We start from the raw sequence: 24,307 nt of genomic DNA on the forward strand, positions 1-24,307 counted from the left end.
ATTAGTATTTATAGTTAGGTCACGTTAGGTTAGGTTAGTTTTAATTTTGTAAGGTTATGTTACGTGCTGTTTGAGATGTGTCAGAATGTAATGTGGTTGGTTTTTGAGCGATTGCAGTCATGAAGTGTGTCATAATATGCAAGTTAAGTTTAGTGCATTATGCATAATATTGAGCACCGGCCGGAGGTATATGTATAATGGAGTTGGGACGAACACACACCTGCTCCTGCCGATCAGCCGGCTTACTCTCCCCACCTTGGCCGCCTCTATAAGAGTTCCCCATCTCCGCTTGTGCGACGACGATCGCTTCACATGAAATCTAATTTCAACCACATTGTGTTATTTTTCAACCACCACACTGGCTTTAGACTATTTTGTGCTATGGATAAAAAAGGATAAAAGTGTGGCAGTGACGTAAACCTGTCGCTGGCGAAAAATATGGAATAAAAAAAGGGAGAAAAAACATTTAATATGCAGCATACCCGCAAAACTCAATGAATGGAGCATAATACCATTAAACGACATTGGTAATATAGTGGCCTAACTTCAAAAAGTTTGCTTTGAGATAAAGGTTATGCTAAAATATTTTATATCTGACTATTCTTAAGTGAATTGAAACTGCTGTCTACCTTACTTTTATATTAATGGCTTTTAAGTAATTACTGCTGCCAAAAGTTGGTAAGTCGATAATTATTTATCTATTTAGACCTAACAACGGATTATGTGTCTATATAGGTATATTATTATGTATGCTAGAAAAAAAATTCAAAGTCATCGATATATTATAGAACATCACATAAAGCACAGGAAATTAGCATTATGCCTGATTTTAAAAGGCATGTCAAACTTTCAAATTGCAATATTCCATAACATGATTACGAGACTTATTAACTTTTGGCAGTAACACCATGTATTATGTTATACTTCATCATAAAAATGTATTATTATTGTGTAAGTCATTGGATATATATTTTTCTTCGTGAGAAGAATAACCTGGGGTGAGTCCTGACGTCTTCACGGCACATCATGTTCATATCAAAGTGACCATTTTCCAATTCAGTACACCAGGCATACAGTATTTTCCTGTAGTAGTTATAGAGAATTTTTGACCTTACTCTTCTTGGATTGCTCGATATTATTTTCTTTGTTAGTTCATTGTCGTTCACACAGAACATATTATCAGGTTGCCAACCATACTATAATAATTATAGTACAATATACTATATATTTGACCCCGAGAAAACTGTAAAATACATAGGTAAGTAATTTTTAAAGACGAAAAATGTTCCACTACTATAATTTTTTTCAGAAATACTATAATCAGCATATAAAAAGATGGCAACACCGATATCAGCTAACCAGCGCAGTTTCCCAATCTTGATTGTTTTACTATAGAGTTCGGCATTGTATTTACTTCAATTATAAAATAATTTTATTGTTGCTATATCTAATTTGCGCCCATAGAAACAAACGGTGGAGAATTTTTCATTCAAAAATGTTTAAAGGTCGTTCGTTTCGTTATTACCAAGTTAGCACAGACTTCCATCGACATATGCAGAACTTGCGTTGATAAACCAGCATATGTCTGTTGATATGATCCACTTTTTGATTATACTTCGAAGAATCTTTATTAAGAGCTGTTACACATGGGTGACTTTAGTTGCCGGCGATTGCAGCAATCCTTTGTTGGCAAATGCTAGAAAATGTGAGTTAGGCCACTGTAGTACTTGCAACTTCAAATATAATTCTTGAATTTCTTCTATGTTATATGACATTTCAATAGGTAATTTTATTAAGAATAATAAAATATTTATCAGTATAACTAAACACGAGTTTTGCAGATAGATATGTTGCACATTTGATGTGCTTTTACGATCAATATTAAAAAAAGAATAATGCTTTTATACTTCAGTAGCAACATCAGTATAAAAAGTAAGTAAAATGTAAAAATGGTTATAAATATTTTGTTAAATAATTAATGTGCGAAAATTGTATGTAGATAAAGAACAAGGGACTTTATGTGGTAGATAATAATTGGGTCCTTATTACATGCCATGATTTAATTATAAATCTGATGTTAAATACTCACTACAATATGATTATTGAAAAATTTGGATCAGTAAAGTAATTCAATTAACACTACTAGTAGGTATGTTATCTATAAGCCTATTGGAAAAAATCTGCCAACTGATTCACACAAAGACCTAATTTGTTTAGAGCACGTTTTGTCAATTCATATGAGATTTTGTTTCATAAAAGTAACAAAACTTTTCAAAACCATGGGTCTTTGTTATTTTTTTTCCATTTTCTACGACAAGACAGACAGTGAATGACACTTGACTATAATTTACGAAGTTTTGATATTTTTAAGTTATTTATTACCTACCTAGAAATGGGATTTTCACTTATAATACGTATTATAAAGAAAAAAAAATCGGTACGTGTACTTATGTACGCGCGTTAGAAGTTATACTTCTTTGGCGTAACAAAACAAAAACAAAACTTGTGATAAACTAGATTCTTTGACTAGCTCTTAATTATCTTGTTAAATTACACACTCAAGAAAAAGGACCGCTTATTTGAAGGCCGTTGATTTATTTCTATACACTTATATTACTAACTGAAATTTAATCGTTTGTTTACGTAAGGAATTGCAAATGGCCGACAATAATAAATTCGCTGCCTAGGCAACGGCACAATTCTAAGCTATAATATTATGCTTTATAATCGTCACAATTGCAGTATCATACTGTGTCGTAAAGGTAGTGCGTTCGGCTGATAACCGAACAATCGGTGGTTCGAATCCAATCAACTTACGTAATACTTACTTAATCAGTACTTACGTCTTTTACATATAATTTAATATATAAAGCAAATTTTCACTTGGGTCTAATTAAAATACTGCACTACCTCTGGATTAATAGCAATCACAGTCTTGTTGTGAACGCACTATTATTGTCTATATCTTTTTGTCATAGTTCACTTGACGTCATTACTGAACAAGGAATGTCTTTATCATTCTATTATAGTTAACACAATTGATTACTGATAACGTACTGAGAATTTAAGAAATTATTATTTTATTGTAACGAAAGTGTCCATCCCAAATCTAGTACATCTAACAAATTTATGACAACATAACCTAATGGATTTCTTTATTAGAATATTATCTAGAAAACGACAGACAATAAAAGGGAAAATACACTAATGTATTGTAACGTGACGTTGTGTTGAAAATACCTAGCCATGTTGAGAGTGAGCCCTCGATGGTATGGGTTGGCCTCGCTGCTCAGGGAGCTCTGCGAGGTGGTCCTCATAGAGTGATGCGGCGCTTTGTGAATGCTGCCCCCGCCTCCGAAGATCCCCGACAGAGTCGATCCGAATACTTCATGATTGTGACCAGACTCTGAGTGCTAGCGAACACAAATTTCGGATAATTAGTTATTTAATTCATTTATAATATAGTGTTTTTTTATTTTCAAACGTTTATTCTTTTTTAAATCTTTTCATAAGGTAACGCTTAATGAAAATTTCCACTCCAAGACGGAGCACGTCGGTATCGGTCCTTGTGTTAGATGCTGGCATATATTTATTGATAAAAAAACATGTGAGTTTGACCAAGATACAGGATTTGAACCTGCAACCTACGAAGCAAACGGTCTAATTTCTACTTCACAGAGGTAATATTACAGTGATTTCTGTAAATTAATTATTATATTGATGGTAAATTGAACATAATAAATTAATAATAGGAACAGTTGATTACAATCTAATTTATTTCTGACTATGTTTTATCCAATCTTTTGAATTCAGAAATGAACATAGACTTATATATTATTTTTAAATGTATTTAGTGAATTTAATTATGTTCGAGACTAGTGTATCGCTATAAAATCTTATAAAGTACAACTTTACTAATATGTACAAAATATGACATAAGTCATATTGCTCAATGAATTAGTATTATTTATATTTACATTGACTAAAATAATGTAGCAGTAACATTATTATATTTGGGTTAACTATTATGAAGTAGTATGTTAGTACGCTATTTATATAATATTTACATAGTCAATAAACTTTGTCCTTTTACGATAATTCTGAAATTCACTTGTAGAAGGTGTATTAAAATTGGTGAGGTTTTCAACACGTGTTGTGTGCAAAAGTGTGATAAATTCTTATTGGTTTAAATAAAATCTTTGTGCAATTTGCAGCAAGCCTTTGTTGCCGTAATTGTGATATAATAAAATAATCTCAACAGTGCTTTAGCGTCAATTATACACCCTTGTAATATAATAACAATTGATTAAGTGCCTCTTTATAATACCATAAAAAATGTTAATAATTAATAGGTAATAATTTAAAAAAAAAGTAGATAAGTACATAAAACTTGTTGTATGTTTATAACTTAAAACCGGTTTTTTTAAAAAATATTTAATTGACACTATCACAGCAAATAATATCATTGCAACTGATTTTTCAAGCTTTGCAAGTTCTTTAATATTTTTCAATACCTACTTTATGTGTTTCCAGAGGCACCTAACGGAAAAATACGAAGCTTGCAATTTGAGACATTTTTTTGATAATTTACGTTTTAAATTGTTTTACAGGCTATCCATAGACTGAATCCGCATTTGCTTTTGAACTGAAACTTATGATTTCTGTTCATGAAAATATATTTTCATGAACAAAAATCATATGATCAGTATGGCACACGGTTCTAAGCTGCATATTATGGTTTCAGTATATGGATGGCCTCTTAATTAATAAATACGTATCTAAAAACATTAAAAAGAAAAATATTCAAAAATAAAGTCAAATTCAAAAAAGGATCCCATCTTATTATTACACATTATTTTGATGGTCATGTTTATTATAAAAATTTAGTTTATCAAACTTTCTTTCTTTCAAGCTACAGCAAAGATTTTTGACTAATTCATAGTTTTAATGTTTTTAAAATTCATATTAAAAAACATTGATTTTTATTTAAAAAAAAAACTTAAAATCCTTTTTATTTATATCAAATCTAATTTCGGTATGGTCATAATAATATGCTTGAATGCAAACACAATTATTGATTGACAGAACATGACAATTTCACCAAGTTTTCTTCAACATTAAAAATCATTCATTAAAATGTTAAAAACTACCTATTAGTATATACATTCACATAAAACTTATGTGAATAGCATAGGAAACAGTGTCTCATATATTCTTATGGTTTATTACTCATTGCCTGTTACATTTATCTAGTTACGTTTTTTGTTTCATGATCTTAGGGGTATATATAAAATAAATAAAAAATATAATGTATTATAGCCTACTTACCAATTAGTACACAACCTAATACCTGACGTGATCTTTGGATAGTGCTAGGAAGCTGTTTATTAGTGAATGTATTCCTAACTAAATAAAAAGAAGATTAATGGTGTGATTATCTACAAAGAAAAATAAATTCAAATAGGTACTTACAATAGAAAAACTTGAGCCAAGACCATTTACTAAAACACTAAATAGTAAGCATTTTCTTAATTTTTCTTCCATAATATTATATACATTGGTTATAAAATATCTTTTGCAGTAGAACCTTGATTGGACTATGATCATTAAACAATATTGTATTATCATCAGAAAAAGACATCTGTACAGTTAAATTTGACACCTGAAGATTTTGATTGATTTTAAACTTGAAGTAAGCATAAAAGTTTCTTAAAATTCTTTTTTAATATTATCCAGAATATGTACCTTCATTCTCAATTAGTCAGGTTAATCAATGTTCTACGTAGCTAGAAAAGCTATCAGGAAGATTTTCAGATGTTAATGCATTATGTATATTGATATATTTTACTATTTTATGGTTTAGTAATGGGCACTTGCAAATATATTATTTTATTGTGTTGTGGTGCTGAGTTCATTGATTACTCTAAATCAATATTAATATCAGGTTTAACGAACGGTTTTTAAGAACAAAACAATTCCTTAATGTTAAATTTTCAATTTTAAGTTATATTTTTATAACCGATCCATCAAGATGGAAGCAATTGAAAATACGTGGTTGATCCGATTATTTAAAACTAATTTATGAATTTTCAAACGTATTATAAGTGCAAAGTGACACAACTCCAATCTGCTTAATTTTCCACCAAATCGGCTGTAATGTTTTAGTTTATTATAATATGTCTGTTATTCACAATAAATCGTAAATTCTGCAGAATAATTTTTATTTATACAGTACAAACTATTTTTTTTATAATAAAATATAACTTTCAAACCTGATAAATCAAGTGAATAGGATTGTGCCACTAATATTTTCTGTAATAAGTCATAATAATATAATAAAATAAATAGATTAAATCGTGCTTGTGAAAAGATAAGTTTGAATTATAAGGGATGAACAGTAGGTGCATTAAAGTGGTGTTTTATTCCCAAAAGCCATTGATTGTTCTGAAATGGTTCCGGTTGCTTGAAAGCCATTGTTAGTGCAGCTCCGCCATGGTGTGGGTAAAAGCATTGCTCCGTGGCAAGGTGTTTCCTGACAAACCTGATGATGTAAAGAGGCAATGAACTCGGCAACAGGGGGGAGGGTTACATTATTGGAGGGCGCTATATTGAAGCCCTTCATCAGGCGCCGCTCCTTTTGCCTATTCTTCTTTCCACCAGAACCTGAAAAAGAGAGTTCTGTATCGGCATTTATATCGGTGTATTAAAAAGGTTCTTAGATCTAAGCATTATTAACACACATAGACAATCAAATTGAAATAATATGTATTATCATTCTATCCATGAACAAATGAAGGTAGGTAGGCGAAAATATCTCAAAATACCATTAATGATAAGCTACCTATATTTTTAATTTAATTTATTCAATTTCACTTCAAAGTATTTTCTGCACGGTGCCAACTTATTAATGTTTGTTTAGTATTTTTGATGTTGTCCAAAATCAGAAAATGGTCCTATTATAATATGTTAGGTATTATATATTATAGGTATTATGTATTATATATTATGTGTCATCAATTCAGATCTTCCGGTGAACGGAGAATATGGAGATCCTCTTCCCGAGGTCACTACCACAGAGGTGGAATATGCTATAATGTGCATGAAGAGTGGGAAAGCCCCGGGAGAAGATGGGCTGACTATCGATGTTCTCAAACGGGCCGGGAGGACGGTGAGCGAAGTGCTCGCACGTCTGTTCACGTCTTGTCTGCACGAAGAGAACATCCCAGAGTCATGGAAAAATGCCTCCATTATTATTCTCCATAAGAAAGGAGACACTGAAGCTCTGAAAAACTATCGACCAATTAGTCTACTGCCAATTCTGTATAAGGTTTGCACGAAAATACTCTCAAACCGTCTCGAAACAGTTCTAGACGAGAACCAAGAGAGCAAGCCGGATTCAGAAGAGGCTAAAGTACTATGGATCATATACAGGTCATCAGGGAAATCATAGAGCGCTACCAGGAATACAAACTGCCATTATATCTTGGTTTTATAGACTATGAAAAGGCGTTTGATTCTATCAAAAAATTCTCAATTATAGACGCCCTTGGCAACCAAGGAATTTCCAGACTTTGCTGACAGTATGTATTATTGTGCAGATTGCAAGATTGCATGCATGAATCAAAAAAGTTCAAAAGTTTTCGAATTTTCACGCGACAATTGGACCGTACAATATCCTATAATAGCACAGTAGAAATATTAGCGAACCTGTAAAAAACGAACTACACCGCGCAGAGATTCATTTTGAGGTTAACCAATTTTAACGATCTGTCAATCATTTCACCTAAACTATTCACCGCTACTCTTGAGGACTTATTTAGGAAACTTGATTGGGAGGAAAAAGGTGTTCCAATTAATGGGGAGCACCTCAGTCACCTGCGCTTAGCAGATGATATTGTTATACTCTCACAAGACCCGAAAGACCTCTTAGGTAGAATGCAAGATCTCGCGGATGTCAGTCAAACGGTTGGTCTAAAGATAAATGTTTCAAAGACAAAAGTGATGAGGAACTGTTTTTCGGACCCTGCGATTATCTGTATTTCTGGCACCCAACTCGAGCAAGTCAGCAGCTACGTCTATCTCGGACAGCAGGTGTCCATAGACGGAAGCATGCACGATGAAATTGCTCGAAGAACAAAGCTGGGATGGCGTGCTTTCGGACGTCTGAATAGTATCTTCAAGAGTGACCTACCATTATCTCTTAAGCGTAGGGTGTTCAACCAATGTGTGCTACCCGTGTTCACGTATGGCTGCGAGACGTGGACCCTCAACACGAGAGATGTCCAAAGGCTAAGAGTCACACAGCGAGGCATGGAGAGGTGTATGTTGGGCATCACGCGAAAGGACCGTAAGAGAAACGAATGGGTTAGGAAGCAGACAAGAGTACGCGATGTAATAGACGTTGCCAAACAGCTGAAATGGAGATGGGCGGGGCACATTGCTCGCCGAAAGGACGGCCGCTGGACAAATGCCGTCATCTAGTGGTACCCAAGGGGCACGAAACGGCCACAGGGTCGCCCTAAAAGCTGCTGGATTGACGAACTGGTAAAGTTCGGCGGCAATACGTGGCAGCGAACAACACAGGATCGAGAGAGTTGGAGAAAGCTTGGGGAGGCCTTCATCCAGCAGTGGAATGACCCCGGCTGATGATGATATCATAATATATAACTAGTGGAAAACCCATGTCCCATTTGCACTTACACACCGATGATATTATTATTATTATTTATTTAATTATTAGATCTATTTTATATCTAAGGGTACTATCTTTGCCTTGCTCGCTTACTTAGCCTTTTACCCCATTTACACATGCATGGATTTACTGCTGACAGTATGTATTATTGTGCAGATTGCAATATTGCATGCATGAATCAAAAAAGTTCAAAAGTTTTCGAATTTTCACGCGACAATTGGACCGTACAATATCCTATAATAGCACAGTAGAAATATTAGCGAACCTGTAAAAAACGAACTACACCGCGCAGAGGTTCATTTTGAGGTTAACCAATTTTATAGTTCTGTCAATCAGTACCGCGTCTCGCTTACTCTTGAACAATGAGATTAGCGAGACTGTCAGCACTTTTACGTGTAAACAGTTATTATCGCGATAGTTTAAAATACACACTATTGGTGTAAGTAAATCCATGCACGTGTACAGGCTCTACTTGGTTTTTATTTTTCGTAATAAATTTTATTTATGCACTCATCATGAACACCTCTGTCCAAATAATATATGGAATACTGCCACAGTTGCTTTAAAGTGGCATATTACACTATTAGAAAAACAGGAATATTAACATTTACATTGTAATCAGTAATAAATAATACATAAATAATAATCTTAGGACTTTAATGTGTTACCCACCATCATATTAACATAATTCATAAGTGCTTTATAATGAAATGCAATGGATACTTGGTCCCACAGTAATTGAAAGAGCATAATACTTCATCCTTGATGGAATCAAAGTCAATCAAATTAGTCAATAGGAAACTTCAACGGATACCATCACGTATGGGATTGATCTGGCGAAAGAAGCTGGTCAATTCAATATATCAATTGTATCATTGTTGTGATATATTAAAGGACCCCAGAATGTTTGAACTGGACTGAGTTGGTAAAGAAAGTGTGCCAAAGTATGAGGATAGATTTCTATCATAGGGCATTCTAGATGAGGGTAACTGGAGTAAATCCATTCAACCTTCCCCATGCCAGATTTCCTCGTTTGTCCTCTAAACAGAAATGAGGTCAATTAAATATTGAGACTGAGAGTATGGATAAAAGATTTGACATTTTCACAAGGAGGAGCGATTTGCAGCTCCGCGATTAATGTAATGTTCAGGATGACATTGTCTATATTATAGGGGTACGGTGACCTAAATTTTGACAACACAGAGAAGAGCTGCAGCTCACAGATGTATTGGAGAATGTCGAGGAACTGCACATTTGAATCCTCACCAGGGAAGAGCTCAGGAGAGTCATAAAATAAATATCCTCAACAGAATTGGAGGGTGGCCCTGAATGTTGGATCCTCACTCAAAAGAAAAGAAGAAAATAAGACAGTGGGTTGCCACCAAAGCCTTGGTATAATTAAGAAAAAGGGTAAATTTTCATTATATTATGATATAAGTATTCATTGAAATGGACTATACTTTGAGTATTATTATGCTTTTGTATAACTAAATAGGAGTGAGTACTCACCGGAACCCGCTCCACTAGCTGTGGAAGTGTTCATGCCGCTGTTCTTGAGGATCTCGACGAGCTCGCAGCGGAAGGCCGAGATGTCCTGCTTGATCTCGTTCACGTCGTCTTCCGTCACGCCCTGCGATTCCGCCTTCCTCTGCTGCACCGTCACGTACCGCCTCACCAGGTTGCGCATTATACTCTGTGGACAATTACAAATGTTTCCTTTCACCCATCAGATTGTCGGTGCACTCCGGCCAAGCGTGTGACAAAAAAACAATTATAAATTCAACTGTGACGGAATCTATTGCATCGAAATTATATTTCAAAGATGAAATTTAATATACTATTGAAAACGAATTATTAATAAATGAATGTATGTGTTCCAAAATAGGCACTAAGCCAATTCATAATATTGGTGTAGTAGAGTTTGACACATCAGCAATAAGTACATGTTTTTTTCTGCAAAAGAAAATAAAAGCTAATGCGTGATTTGGCGTAATACAATAATTAGTATTGAATCTAATGTGTGGAATATTGTTTTGAATGTGGCGATTAAATGAAATTAATAATTATCGCAATATCAATATTATGAAATCATATACACCCGATCCTCTTTTTGCACGGCTTTTTTTGCACGATTTCGAAATAACACGGTTTAAAAAAAGTACCGATAATTTTTTATTTACACTGATTTTTTTTTGCTTAACAGGGTTTAAAAAAAACTAAAAAGAATAAAAATACATATGTATGTATGTACTTATTTTATCAAAAAATTGTGTCGCAATGGACCGCACGCCACTGGTGCATACATATGTTGTCACCGGATGCCGCCTAGACATACATACGTACATACATGGCGCCACTAGTCAGTTAATTCGGGTTCAATACAAAACACGTGCTTCGTCGTCAATGTCATTAAATATTTCCAGCGATGAGTGATTTATAGCCAGCGAAAAACAGCAGTAAACGGGTACGTTTATTGTCAAGAAGCGGCATTGAATGAATATATTTCTCTATGCTAATCAAAAACTATGTATTTTAATGCATAAATAATAAATAAATTCGATATATTTTTGAGTTCAAGAATTTCATATTTTGAGTTGATTTTAAGTTATGGAACCTATCTACCATTTTTGTATGGGCATCTTAACTTTTTTTACACGGTTTTGTTTTGCACGGTAGTCTTTGGAAGGTATCCCCCGTGCAAAAAGAGGATCGGGTGTATTATGGATTTGTGCCACTATTATTAGTCAGATTCAACTTGTAGAGACAGTTTTTCCTACCTATGCATAATTACATGTTGATTTTATAAAAATAAATAACATATTCCGTAATAATATAATCTATTACTATTCTTTGCCTCTTGTTTAATTTTGATATTACAACTTTACTGAATGATAATATATTTTTTAATAATAATGAAATTGTGTAGATGCCTACCTATAGTTTTATTTGTTATTTTATAGTATTTGAAGAGATGTATATGTAAACCTTTTTATTTTGTTTAGTAATGTTTCAGTAAAAATGATATTTTCAAAAGTTATTTTTATATATAGGAATATATTGAATACATCATAACATTTTATATTATATAAAATTATAACCATTTTATAATGCGATTCATATAGGAATTATTTTGTTCAGATTGGCAAAAACGGTTTCACTATTACACAATTAACCAATATTTATAATCGTGTTAACATATTATTATTTCCTCACTATTTCTAAGGTTAATCTAATTTGTTTTAGGTTATCTATCTAATAAAAACTATTCATTAATTAAACATACAATAAAGTAACATTATTCCTCTGAAGGCAAAATTTAATAATAATGCCTTAACAAGACTTATTTAATTAAATTATTATTAGTTAAAATTAGTGCACTCTATGGGTTTTCCTAAATACATAACTATGGATTTTGGACAAACTAAAATATGTTATAAGTAAAAATAATTAAAATAACTACATTTAATAATGCAACATAATATAAAGCAGAGAAATAGCACTTAAATAAAATAAAAACAAATATAATTAATATTAATGCACATAACTGTTTTGTGGTTGTCTTCATAGCCAATTCGAAAATAATAATTGTTTTAATTTATCAGAAATATTGGTTATATTCTTGTGGAAGTGGCAGGCCGAATGGAAAATAATGCGGAATATCATACTAATATTTCAATGACTTATAAAAACACTGCTAAGAAATAAAAGTGTGATTGAAAGTAATGATTCTGTAGGCACGAGTTGAGAAATTTGTACGTATGCAGTTTGCTGTATCACACTTCACCGTGAAATGTTGTATCGGAAATATATGGTTGGATATTAAAGACTGTCCAACCTCTTTGGGTCGTATAGTACTGAGATAGAATTCATGTCTAAATAAAACATGGTTCTTGTCGGTTTACAGGAAGCCAGCGGCAATTTTTTTTTGAAAATAGCCGATATACTGGATTATTTGTTAGATTAGGTTAAGTTAGGTTAGGTTAGGTTAGGTTTTAATTCTTGAATTCATTAATTTTGTCAAAATCGGCTGTATAGAGATGAAATTTACATGTAATCACAAGTACCATACTGTAATGACTAGTTAGATTAAAATAATGAAGAATTTGGATTCAATGTTTCAAACGTAGAATGTATTAAAAATTTTAAATAAATCAAATAGTATGTAATACTATTTCAATAAAATACGTAGGTACTGAGAATTAAAAATAAAATATATTGTCATTTACGTTAATATAAAAAGAAAATTTGGCATCCTGCCACATTAAATGGAAACTGAGAGTCCTTCAAGAAATAAGAATTTAAAATCAATCAAGGAAAACTAATATCATCTGTTTTTCACACTTCATCATTATGATAGAACATTTTTATTTAAAAATTTTGGTTTCACTGTGCCAATAAATTATTTCTGGTAATGATAATAAAAGCATTATAATAAAATAAACATGTAACTCCTAACAAAGAAATAATTTGCCATTATAAAGATTTTTGTTTAGTTAAATAATTGGTAGCCACAGAAAATAAAAATATTCTATGTTTTGACAGCATTTAAATATGGTAGCTTACGCAAACACGATGGCAAACTGTTTTATGTTTCATTATAACTATTGTATAATGAACCGTTAAATATGATTTGTTGTAATTATTGATTTGAATATTCTGAATAGGTACTGATTCATTGTATAAATAATGTATAACTCATGTTTTATGCTAGTAATACTAATGTATGGTGTTTTTTAAAATCTTAGTGCAGTCCGGTAAATGAACACCAGGGCACTAGGGTGAAGTATGCTACGAATGAATTTGTGAAAATAACAATACGAAACTATTTTAATTATCAGCCTTTCCACTTTCATAATATAGTTAAGCTCTGTCTCCATAGAAGAAGGTTTTCTTCAACGTATATTTTCGTTTAAAATATTTGGACCGGGTTTCGCTCACTGAATAGACATTTTTAAGCTTTCAAAAGGAGACAAACTATCGGCCTAGCCACTAACACATGTATTAATTTATATATTATGACCCAAACGTTTATAGTTTTGTTATTGGCCATTGCTGTTAAGAGTTAAATACGTCAATTACGTTGAATACCACTTACCTGATAGCGGAAATCACGCTCGTTGGCTTGTTTCACCTTCCGCTTAAACAAAAAAATCAAATATACTCTCCGTTTGGTAGAAATCAATCACAACACAGTGTACGGCCTACGAAGGAGTACTAACGACTGTAGGGGTTGATGAAACTTGAAATAAAAAAACGAATTATAGTCCCTATTAATGCATAGTCACTGGTAAGGCCGCACGTAGATGACCAACACTAGATTTTGCAACAACTCGCAGGCCAGCAGGTCTATTCCAACTATGTAACCCCATAACATCCAATAACACCATTTCGTTATATTATTTCCCTAATATGGTATGGGTGTATTCTGTGTGTGAAAAAGGTTATCTGCAGTTATCTAAAAGGCGAATCTTTGGGTTGGTATCTGCGTTTCACCCGATGTTCAAACTCGTGCTGCTTCAGATTTTGAGATGTCAAGTTTGCGTAGTGCGTTGTCATAAATGTTACGATAACATGATAGCTGCCGCCGTTAAAACTGTTATTTTTAACGTTTCATACTAAAGCATCTTTATCACAATTTTGCAGTTATGTATTATGTTGGAATATTCCTCCATGTATTGATTGCAGGGAAGGTCTGGACATGGGGATTTGTTATACCTCATGCCAGCACATAAGGATCAAAATGCACATGAAATGTGAAGTACAAAGTTTGGAGAGATGCACGTGTGTGACCGCAGTCCTTCCTTGCATCGAATTACCATGTCCAGACAATAAATACAACTTGTCGTAAAATCTAATGCCTGTCGTCTGTGTGTGCCGTTATCGGAATTCAGTATGCATGAAATATCTTGCAAACCTATACTCTAAATGCAGTGTCGACACTAAATTCTTGCATTGTCTCTGTAGGTGTAGAGCAGGAGTAATCAACCTTTTTATACCTACCGCCCACTTTTTTTATCTCTGTTATTAGTAAAATTTTATAACCGTCCACTGGTTCCACAGTAATGGTGTAATATAATAATAATTACTTACCAAATACTTCATGTCAGATTTTTGCTAAGTTTGGCAGAATAAATCTTTATAAAACATCTAACTGTAGTTAAATCTATCTTTTTATTTATACTTTGCATACATAGAAGCATGAAGTCTGATGAAATTACATTTAATTAATTACGTAATGTGAACTAAGGGGCGATACAAATAGTATATTTTCTGAAATTTAAATTGTCACTGCGAATTTTATGAAAACATAATGAAAATGTTAAACCCCCCACCGCCCACCATGAAAGCTGGAATGCCCACTAGTGGGCGGTAGGGACCAGGTTGACTACCCCTGGTAGAGCATAGATGTACAAAAGGCTCCGTAAGTGGAGTGAAACAGGAAATGCAAGAAGTTTTTGTGCAGCATTACTGCTACTTATCGGGTACCTACATATTTACCGAATTATACTGTCAAATTTTTATCTTTTTTCTTGAGTACATTTTATATCCATCACTAACGGACGTAAAACCTATGTCGACATCACATTGAGTTCTATGAAGATATGCTATAGGTAGCTAAATCTCACTAGGAAATTATTTTATATTGTGTTTATTTTGTTTTATTTATTTTATATGAAGTCATTTTTATTATAAATATTGTTACTAATTTATTTGTTATCACAATTATCATCAACAAAAGATTTTCATGTACTTAATTGTTAAAATGTAAAAAGAATATCAATATAGGTACTTACGATTTTATTTAAAACAGATTTTTAATAAAAGCGACTTCATATATTTTTTAAATTACAGTATTGTAGTGCTTGCTTAAGTATTATATTCTTCAGTTTACATTATATTTTCAAAAGTTTATTTATCATAAGCATTTTAAGACATCAATTTTACACAAGTGTTAGGATAGTAAACATTCCAAAGTGGAGTTATACATTGGATAGTAAAAAAGATTAAAACATCTGAAAGAAAAATTAATAATATCGTGAACACTTAAAAATTCAACAAATTTAATATGTGCAGTAGTGTTGTAAACATTTCATGCTATATGACAATAATATTCTATCATTTCAAAATCATCCATAATAAAAAAAAAATATGTCAGTGTGCCGATTAAGGGGTGTGCGTAGATTCATCTCAATTTATTATAATCCTAAACAATGTTGTTCTGACCTCTCATCATTATTTGATTTATTACTAAAAAGTCTTTCTATAATATAATAATATTTTATAGAAGTATGACGAGAAGATAATAAATACTATGAAAATTATTCAAACATGCATATTTATAGTTTCAGTTTAACCCTGCGTTAAGAATAATAAATAATTAATTTTGTTGATATACCTTTGGAACCTTACCACAAAAAGAATAATTCCTGGACCTCATGGTACCTCTTAATTTTTAATAAAAAAACACAATAAAAAACATGTAAATATCTTTATCAGTACCTACTTCATTTTAATGTATTATAAATAGAAGAAGATTTGTAACTGTGTGAATCGATCAAGATTAAAAAAAAATATATAACTTGGAAGGAATGTCTCTGAAGTTTTAAATGCAATGCAATGCATTGAGTTTATCAGGATTCTAAAAATATCACACATGTCAAATCTGTCCTCTGATTACAAGCATTAACAGTCATATTTACAAAGCATCAAGATGGTTTATTGTCTGCATTTCCAACAGTAAATAATATTGTCATCGAAATTATTATCTAAGATAAATATTTTTTTGCTGTAATACTTACCGTTGTTGATTCAAAAGAAATCTTTGTTCAATATTATTTACCCTACCCTCTACCGACAGCCACTCTTCTACTGCTAGTAAGTAGACGTAAAAAATATCATTTAACTTATTATTTTATTAACTGAAGCAGTTTACTTGCCATTCGAAATCTGCAATAATAATTTTTTTTTTTTACTTATAATAGTTTTTCAAATTATACTTTTGTGCTTGTCGATGATCGATTATCATCATACGAACGTGCAAATTATTCAGTAAAGTATCTAAAGATCCTTTCACACAATCAGTTCAGTTGTTCATTTAGTCCAGTCATCAGCTATTGCCTTGATGAGACCAACGCTTGAATTTATCCAATCCATCACATTGTTGAATGATTGTACACCAAAAAGGAAGAATAATAATTAAAACCCTGCGAACCAAGTTTATGATTTATGTTACACTTCCATAATTTTATTGAGCCCCTCTCCGGAAAAGTAGTGTTATTCTGAATTCTTCGATTTCAGTTCAAAAACTAAGTAGTATAATATGCTGTGTGTCTCCAAGACTAGCCCTAAAGCCATGTGTTGAGTTTAATATAATAATGATTTTTGGTTGGTATGTAGACTAAAATAATATGATCTGATTAACCTCTGTTTTACACGTTTTTGAGTCGTTTGATGAGGCGGGGTTTTTACGCGCCGGAAAATTATCGCGATGATAAAATTCGCTGCGTGTGAAATGGGGTTTACTGAGAACTAGCGTTATCGCAATTTTGATTTGGTAGCCAGATCAAAATGAATATATTCTTAAGGGGGGACATGCTCGTCGAAGGTCAAAATTGAGTTTTTATTGTATTTTCAAACCATGATCCTGGACACTCCTTAAACGTTGTAGATAATCTATTTATATAATTTTGAAGCCTTATTATCCTTTATAGTTATTTTAAACATTTGATTACTGCATAAAGTATTTTTGTTACATAAAATAGTATTCTTTTAAACCTCTCGCTCTAATGTTTTAGAATATAGTCATATTTCGGTACATAACTGTGCAGTGGTTTTAAGATTTTTTACATTTATTAATTTTTAAACGCATTTATAAAACCATTAGTATAATTTATTACGAGATAATTTTTGTAAAATATTCACGATAAAAAATTATATTGATAATCTCTGTGATCCCAAATTTGACAAGAATTAGGCATTTTATTATTCAAAAAATCGGCAAGATCAACACATTTGAAGATGATTCTAAAGATATTTATTATAAGCTATGTTTTTGACCATTCAAGTGTGATAAACATCTTATGAATAATGATTGCTTTATAATAATTATTGACCTAAGAATAAGGTAGTGTTTTTTTGAAATACGCCATTTCTTTTGTCATTCCCTAGTGGTTAAGCTACAACATACGGCCGTAGCCATAAATTGACAAACTATAATTGAAGTAGAAAATAAAATAATATTGACGCGCGTGTTTGAACATGTACCGTTTAAAAAAAAATTTAAAAAAAATCGGTTAGGTACATGTTCAAACACGCGCGTTAACATAATTTTACTCCATATTTTAATTATAGTTTGTCAATTTATGGCTACGGCCGTATGTTGTAGCGTAACCACTAGGGAATGACAAAAGAAATGGCGTATTTCAAAAAAACACTACCTTATTCTTAGGTCAATAATTATTATAAAGCAATCATTATTCATAAGATGTTTATCACACTTGAATGGTCAAAAACATAGCTTATAATAAATATCTGTAGAATCATCTTCAAATGTGTTGATCTTGCCGATTTTTTGATTAATAATGTCAAATTTGGGATCACAGAGATTATCAATATAATTTTTTATCGTGAATATTTTACAAAAATTATCTCGTAATAAATTATACTAATGGTTTTATAAATGCGTTTAAAAATTAATAAATGTAAAAAATCTTAAAACCACTGCACAGTTATGTACCGAAATATGACTATATTCTAAAACATTAGAGCGAGAGGTTTAAAAGAATACTATTTTATGTAACAAAAATACTTTATGCAGTAATCAAATGTTTAAAATAACTATAAAGGATAATAAGGCTTCAAAATTATATAAATAGATTATCTACAACGTTTAAGGAGTGTCCAGGATCATGGTTTGAAAATACAATAAAAACTCAATTTTGACCTTCGACGAGCATGTCCCCCTTAATTGGTAGGTTGAGATTGAAATATTGTGGCTGCTAGTTTGCTTCCACGTCCTTGTTAATAAGAATATCTAATTAAGATATCTTAATTATTTTAAGTTTAAATATTTAAATTTCATTAAAAAATATAATTAGCATAGTTAAATACATGTAAATCAATATTGAATTGATCGATGAATTGACAATCGGGGAGTCATAAGAAAGAAAATAAAATCTTATTCGTTTTATGTACCTACATAATAATATGCTACAAACTGGAACATTTACATTTTTGGTATTAAATGGTACCTACTCCGTATATTTTCAATCCATGAAATGAACATAGATCATTAATGGTGATTAACTTTAATTATTTTAGAAAAGTAAAATCGTAATTAACCGATAATTGTACTGAAAGGACAATGAACTGATTGTAAAATAGGAATTGAAAGCTATGCAAATATGCGTGATGAGTGAACTGACCCTGATTGTCCTCATATGCTCCTTCTTCGCCCTTGAGTGGCCGCACATCTTGCGCTGGATCCACTGCGACGCGTACCACAAGGACTTGGGGGTGGGGATGATGTTGAAGGGCGGGGGGACGGTGCCACCTTCCTCGAAGTAACTGATCCACAGCTTACTCCTCGCGAATTTCCACTCGATGTCAGCTCTTTCCTGAGGAGTTTTGAGTATTAATTCCAGTTTGTATTATGTTGACAAAAGATAATATCAGCTACAAGATTTTTTTAAAACAAATATATTATTTTAATTCTAATTGATTTATGTGACCCGGGTTTAGCTTTTCGGCATTGTGTGCACTCACCGATGGCAAGGCATACCGACAAAATAGAATAGAACAAAACTTAAATCAATTAGAATATTAAAATTCGAATTCCATCAAGTACCTACCCTTAGTCGATAGTATTAATTTTAGTGAAACTAATTTTAAGTTCAAACGGTGACCAATTTAAAAAAATGGAATTGTGTAATGCTCAAATTATAAACCTATGTTGAACAAAATATTATTTATATTTATATTATTACGGAGAATAAACAAATTTAATATGAAAGTGAGGCTAAAGAAGTACTCCGTGTCAATTTATTTCTATACAAACAGCTGTACAAATAGAGATAGAGAAGCAGTTCGTTGATGCTGTGGAGAAACATGGCACTTAAAACTTGCTGGAACTAATTTCGACTCTGTAGAGTCGAAATGAGATGGCTTCATATGGCAGAACAAAGGTTTCGTCAACATTTTTTATTAGTGTCTTAGTCTGCTGCATAATATGACCGTCAAATAAATTGACCAAAAAACCATTATGATACTTTCTAACCTACACAATTAAAGCACTTCAGGTGACCGTAATGCATTTGCAAAACATATTAACAATTTTTAAACGTTAAAAAATAAACTTAGGTACTTTTCTACAATTTAGAAAAAAAATCTATATTAAATGTGTCTTTTTTGGAAGTCAGATTTTTATTAACAAGTCTGAATATTAAAAATGAACTAACAATATATTTTAATGTTCCTAGAGAGATGCGTATTGCATTTTTTAATTTTAAATGAAAGTTATCAGTAAAATGTATTAAAGTGCAATTTTTATTAGAATCGTTACTTATTGTAGAAGCACCACAAATGCCGGCTTTCATATTTATATACATTTGGATATGATGCGTACATACTTGACAAAAAAGTGGCGCCACTTGTTGGAGTTCGCGCGTATGCTGGCATTTTTTTGAGACGTTTGTGGTGTTTCTAAAAAACGCCAATATGTAAGGATACACATGTCGATCGTATTTGTTTATTTTTTAAATTCTTCTTATTCTTCAAGACGAATAATTTACTGTAATATGTTTTCGAATAAGCATCTTCCTCTTCAAGCGTTATCAGATTTATCAAAAACACACCACCTGCGAAAGTCTTGACATGTGACACGCATAGATAATCATTGATTAAGGACAGATGAAGCGGACCAGTAGTAAGACAGTGCACGGAAACACCATGCCTTCGAAAGCTTGATGGTATTCAGGAAGAATTGCGAGCGCTGGAGACGATAATATTCTAGAAAGAAAGCGGAAAGGGGTGATAACATTACAAAAGACGCCAACCAGCTGCTAAAAATCAGGAACTGGAAAAGACATGCGGAGGATCGTTCCGGCTGGAGGACGGTGGTGGAGGAGGGCCCAGGGCTCGACTTGAGCTGTAGCGCCATTGAAGAAGAAGAAGAAAGCGGAAGACAAGTAGAATAGAGGAGTCTGCTTGACCTAAGATACATCCTGGCTGTGTAGCTACAAAATAAGTCTTTCTTCTCCATTCATACCTAATTATACATTTTATATTTTATACAAAATATTATGAATGTTTGTTTATAAAGCATACCTACTTGTGCACAACATAGAAAGCAGGTAGCTTTTATGTACACAAGTGTGTTTTCCTACCAAATTTCTTGAGTCAATATTTGGCATGTGGAAACGCTATGATATCCAAACATTTTTGTATAATGATGAAAAAACAGATTCAGTGAACTTGCAAACAAAGCTTAAATTTATTCAACTAGAGAGAAGAAATTTTTCAATTCAGCCAGAAAAGTAGGTAAATGTTGGCTTCGCTATTAATCAAAGAAGGCCTTCCTCATCATTCACAATATATGGTGTATGTATATATTATATGAGTATATATAGTATTTTTTCTACATAAAAGATGGGTAGGTAACTGATACTGTCTGTATCTTTTACTAGAAGGTAATATCGGTATTTTTGCTAAAGCAACATTTATAATACGTATGTAGGTATATAATAAATGCATTTAAAAGGTTCGATGTCGCCATTTCTTTTTTCTCGTTTGTGTATTTTTATTTATGCAAACTTTTACATTTCTCATAAAATTTCAGCATAAAAAATGTGATTTCGGTTTTTTTAAACCATTACAGATTTAAGAATAAACCATCTATAAGTAAGTAGGTAATCGACAATTGATGTGGAAGAAGGAGGTAGTCTACCTACCTACACGATTGTCCGATAAAGTGAAGGGCGCTACTGATCTCTCAATGTCTTCATTAATGCGGATGGTAGAACGTAGGGATGATACATAACTAGGACATTTGAAAGGTGGGCGTTGAGGATCATGACGAAACACGACACAATATGTAATTGACCACCCTTATAGTGGTCAGAAAAAAACCCTATAAAATCACTTTGTGATGGAAACATCTACACGAGTATTTCATTTAGATTATCTTAATTTAATGATCGCCTATTAAATACTTTTATAAAGAATTGGTTCAAATGTCGATTAAATCGAAACCAAGAAATCAATTTTATAATTAATAATCGATTTTCATCCCACACTCCTATCTCAAGTACTAATCTATTTGAAGGCGAGTGAGATACACAGGAACAATAACTATTACTTCCTAACATAATTACATAATAAATGTACCTAATTAACAAAGTGAAACGACCTTTCAACCGTTAATTTTTAATTAATTCGTTTAATATATTTTTGACAGGGTTTTCAATTATAATTATACCTACATGTTAAGTCATGTCTAATTAATTATAATTACAAAGTTGGTATCGCTTATAACTTCATACTGCAAAACAATAATTTTGAAGAATAAATCTAAGAAAAAAACGTGATAAGAGTAAATCTTTCTTAGTAGGTTTTGGGGCGAAAATGTTTTGGTCATTAAATAAAAAACAATTATTTTTTGTAGTTTTTAGTAGCTACATAAAGGTACTTATTTGGGATCATGTACAAAAGTGACATGAACGCGAATAATTAATTATTAATAAAAAAAAAATCTACATTGTTGAAGAAAATCTGTATAATGTAAAAAGATAGAGCTTTTTACAAATTAAATTGAAGCATTAAATGCGTTATTAAAGCTAATGAGTAAATTAACTGCAAGATCCTTTTATATTTTCGTTTCATTTGCAGCAACATTTAAATTTTTCCTCTGAGATTTATTTCGTACTTACATAAATTTTACAAACAAAAAAAGCTTTTTAAACAATGGATCATCATTAAATGAACATACGCGTGAATTTGAAAATAATATAAGGTACACACAGAATCATAGCTACAACAATTTTTTTTCAATGGCTACTAATTCAACCATACCAAGAAAGTTACGGAATTGTTGTCAAGGGTTATAATGCAAGAAGTCCCTTTAGGAGTATTATTAGAATTACCGATATGAGCTGATAGGAGTGATTCATCATGGCGATGAGGAGATTCAGCAGAACGACGATGTTGATGACGGAGTACGTGCCGAACATAAGCATGCCCCAGAAGCGGGTGAATATCTTGATGCCGTCTAGTTCGAATGAGTCCAGGTCCACCAGCCCGAACACGGCCCAAAACAGGGTTTGAGAAGTTTCAAACAAACTGTAAAAAACAAAACATATTTATTTGTAACGGAACACCTGATCTATATTATACCATGGATAAAAGAAACAATGCACCAAAATGGTACCTAGATATAATATTATGAACAATTGAAAAATAAAGTGAATAAATTAATACCCCGTTTACACGTGTGTGGATTTACTGGTGACAGTACGTATTATTGTGGCCAGAGCAAGAAAATGCATGTGTAAACACGTATTATCGTGCAGGTTGCAAGATTACATGCACGGATCAGAAAAATTCAGAAGCTTTTGAATTTACACGCGCCTCCGCAGTAGAAAGATAGTAGCGAGCCTCCGGAAAAAATACGAACTACACCGTGCAAAGCATTTTGACGTTTAGAATTTTTCACATCCAGTCAAATAGCACCATAAAATGACAACATCGCGTCTCGCTTACGCTTGAAGCATAATGGGATTGGGGAGACAGTTAGCATTTTTACATGTAAAGAGTTATTATCGCGATAGTTGAATTTACACCTTATTGGAGCCGGTAAATTCATGCACGTGCACAGATGCTATAATGTTTCATATCACGTATATTTAGCATGATTTTTTGTGTCCAACTTTTAACGGGGGTGAAACGTTTAACGAAAAAAAAGACAATTTAACTATGTTATTAGAAGAACAACACTATAAGTCGGAAATAATCGGTGAATTAAATTGAAACTAACATAACAATAATATATTTTAAAATCTCATATATATTATTTACAGAATAACTAGTTATTTTTTGTTGTTGCATGAGTCGAATGGTTACATGTAAATTATACGCATTAAGTTTCGCTCTAGTACAGTTCACCGTTAGTTATTGTCTTACTGGAAAGAGGTGGCTGTATAGCATTGGGATTAAAAACGCAATGATCGTGTAACATTGCAGATACTAATGTTGATATTGTTTGTTATCTATAATATCTGACAAAAACGCTGTCATTATTTTAAGATATTTGATAAATACGACTTGATACTTACAAGCTCTTACCAGAATTTTATATAAATTATACGAAATGATCGTATTTCTAATTTATTTACCTACCTACTTTCTTCTGCCTTTGTATTCCGGTCCTTTTTATTACGTATTTATATATGTGTTATTTAGACACGAACTTGATCTCAATACTATATGGTCATCTATTTTTAATACAATAACTCATGGTAAACTGTAGTACGGCAAACTTCATACGTACAAATTTCTGCACACGGATTTGAATAACTCCGGTTTACCCTATTGTTTCTGATGTAGACGATTTACGCACCCTTT

At 32.2% G+C, this 24,307-nt stretch overlaps 1 protein-coding gene across 1 annotated transcript in view; it reads right to left on the reverse strand.

Moving 5' to 3' along the window:
• Trpgamma (Transient receptor potential cation channel gamma) overlaps positions 1-24,307 on the reverse strand; it is a 422,855-nt gene that overhangs the window by 13,816 nt on the left and 384,732 nt on the right. The window contains exons 14-20 of the mRNA XM_085958711.1: positions 22,831-23,026; positions 19,117-19,308; positions 13,788-13,829; positions 10,202-10,385; positions 6,542-6,663; positions 3,241-3,413; positions 221-319 (exon numbers count right to left, since the gene is read on the reverse strand). Of these exons, the coding sequence (XP_085814837.1) occupies positions 221-319; positions 3,241-3,413; positions 6,542-6,663; positions 10,202-10,385; positions 13,788-13,829; positions 19,117-19,308; positions 22,831-23,026 (1,008 nt within the window). The remainder of the gene's footprint in view (positions 1-220; positions 320-3,240; positions 3,414-6,541; positions 6,664-10,201; positions 10,386-13,787; positions 13,830-19,116; positions 19,309-22,830; positions 23,027-24,307) is intronic.

The sequence above is a fragment of the Rhyacophila brunnea genome, unplaced genomic scaffold (genome assembly GCF_057557595.1).
Source record: "Rhyacophila brunnea isolate RB1 unplaced genomic scaffold, BYU_Rbru_1.0 scaffold_8, whole genome shotgun sequence".
NCBI classification, from domain to species: domain Eukaryota; kingdom Metazoa; phylum Arthropoda; class Insecta; order Trichoptera; family Rhyacophilidae; genus Rhyacophila; species Rhyacophila brunnea.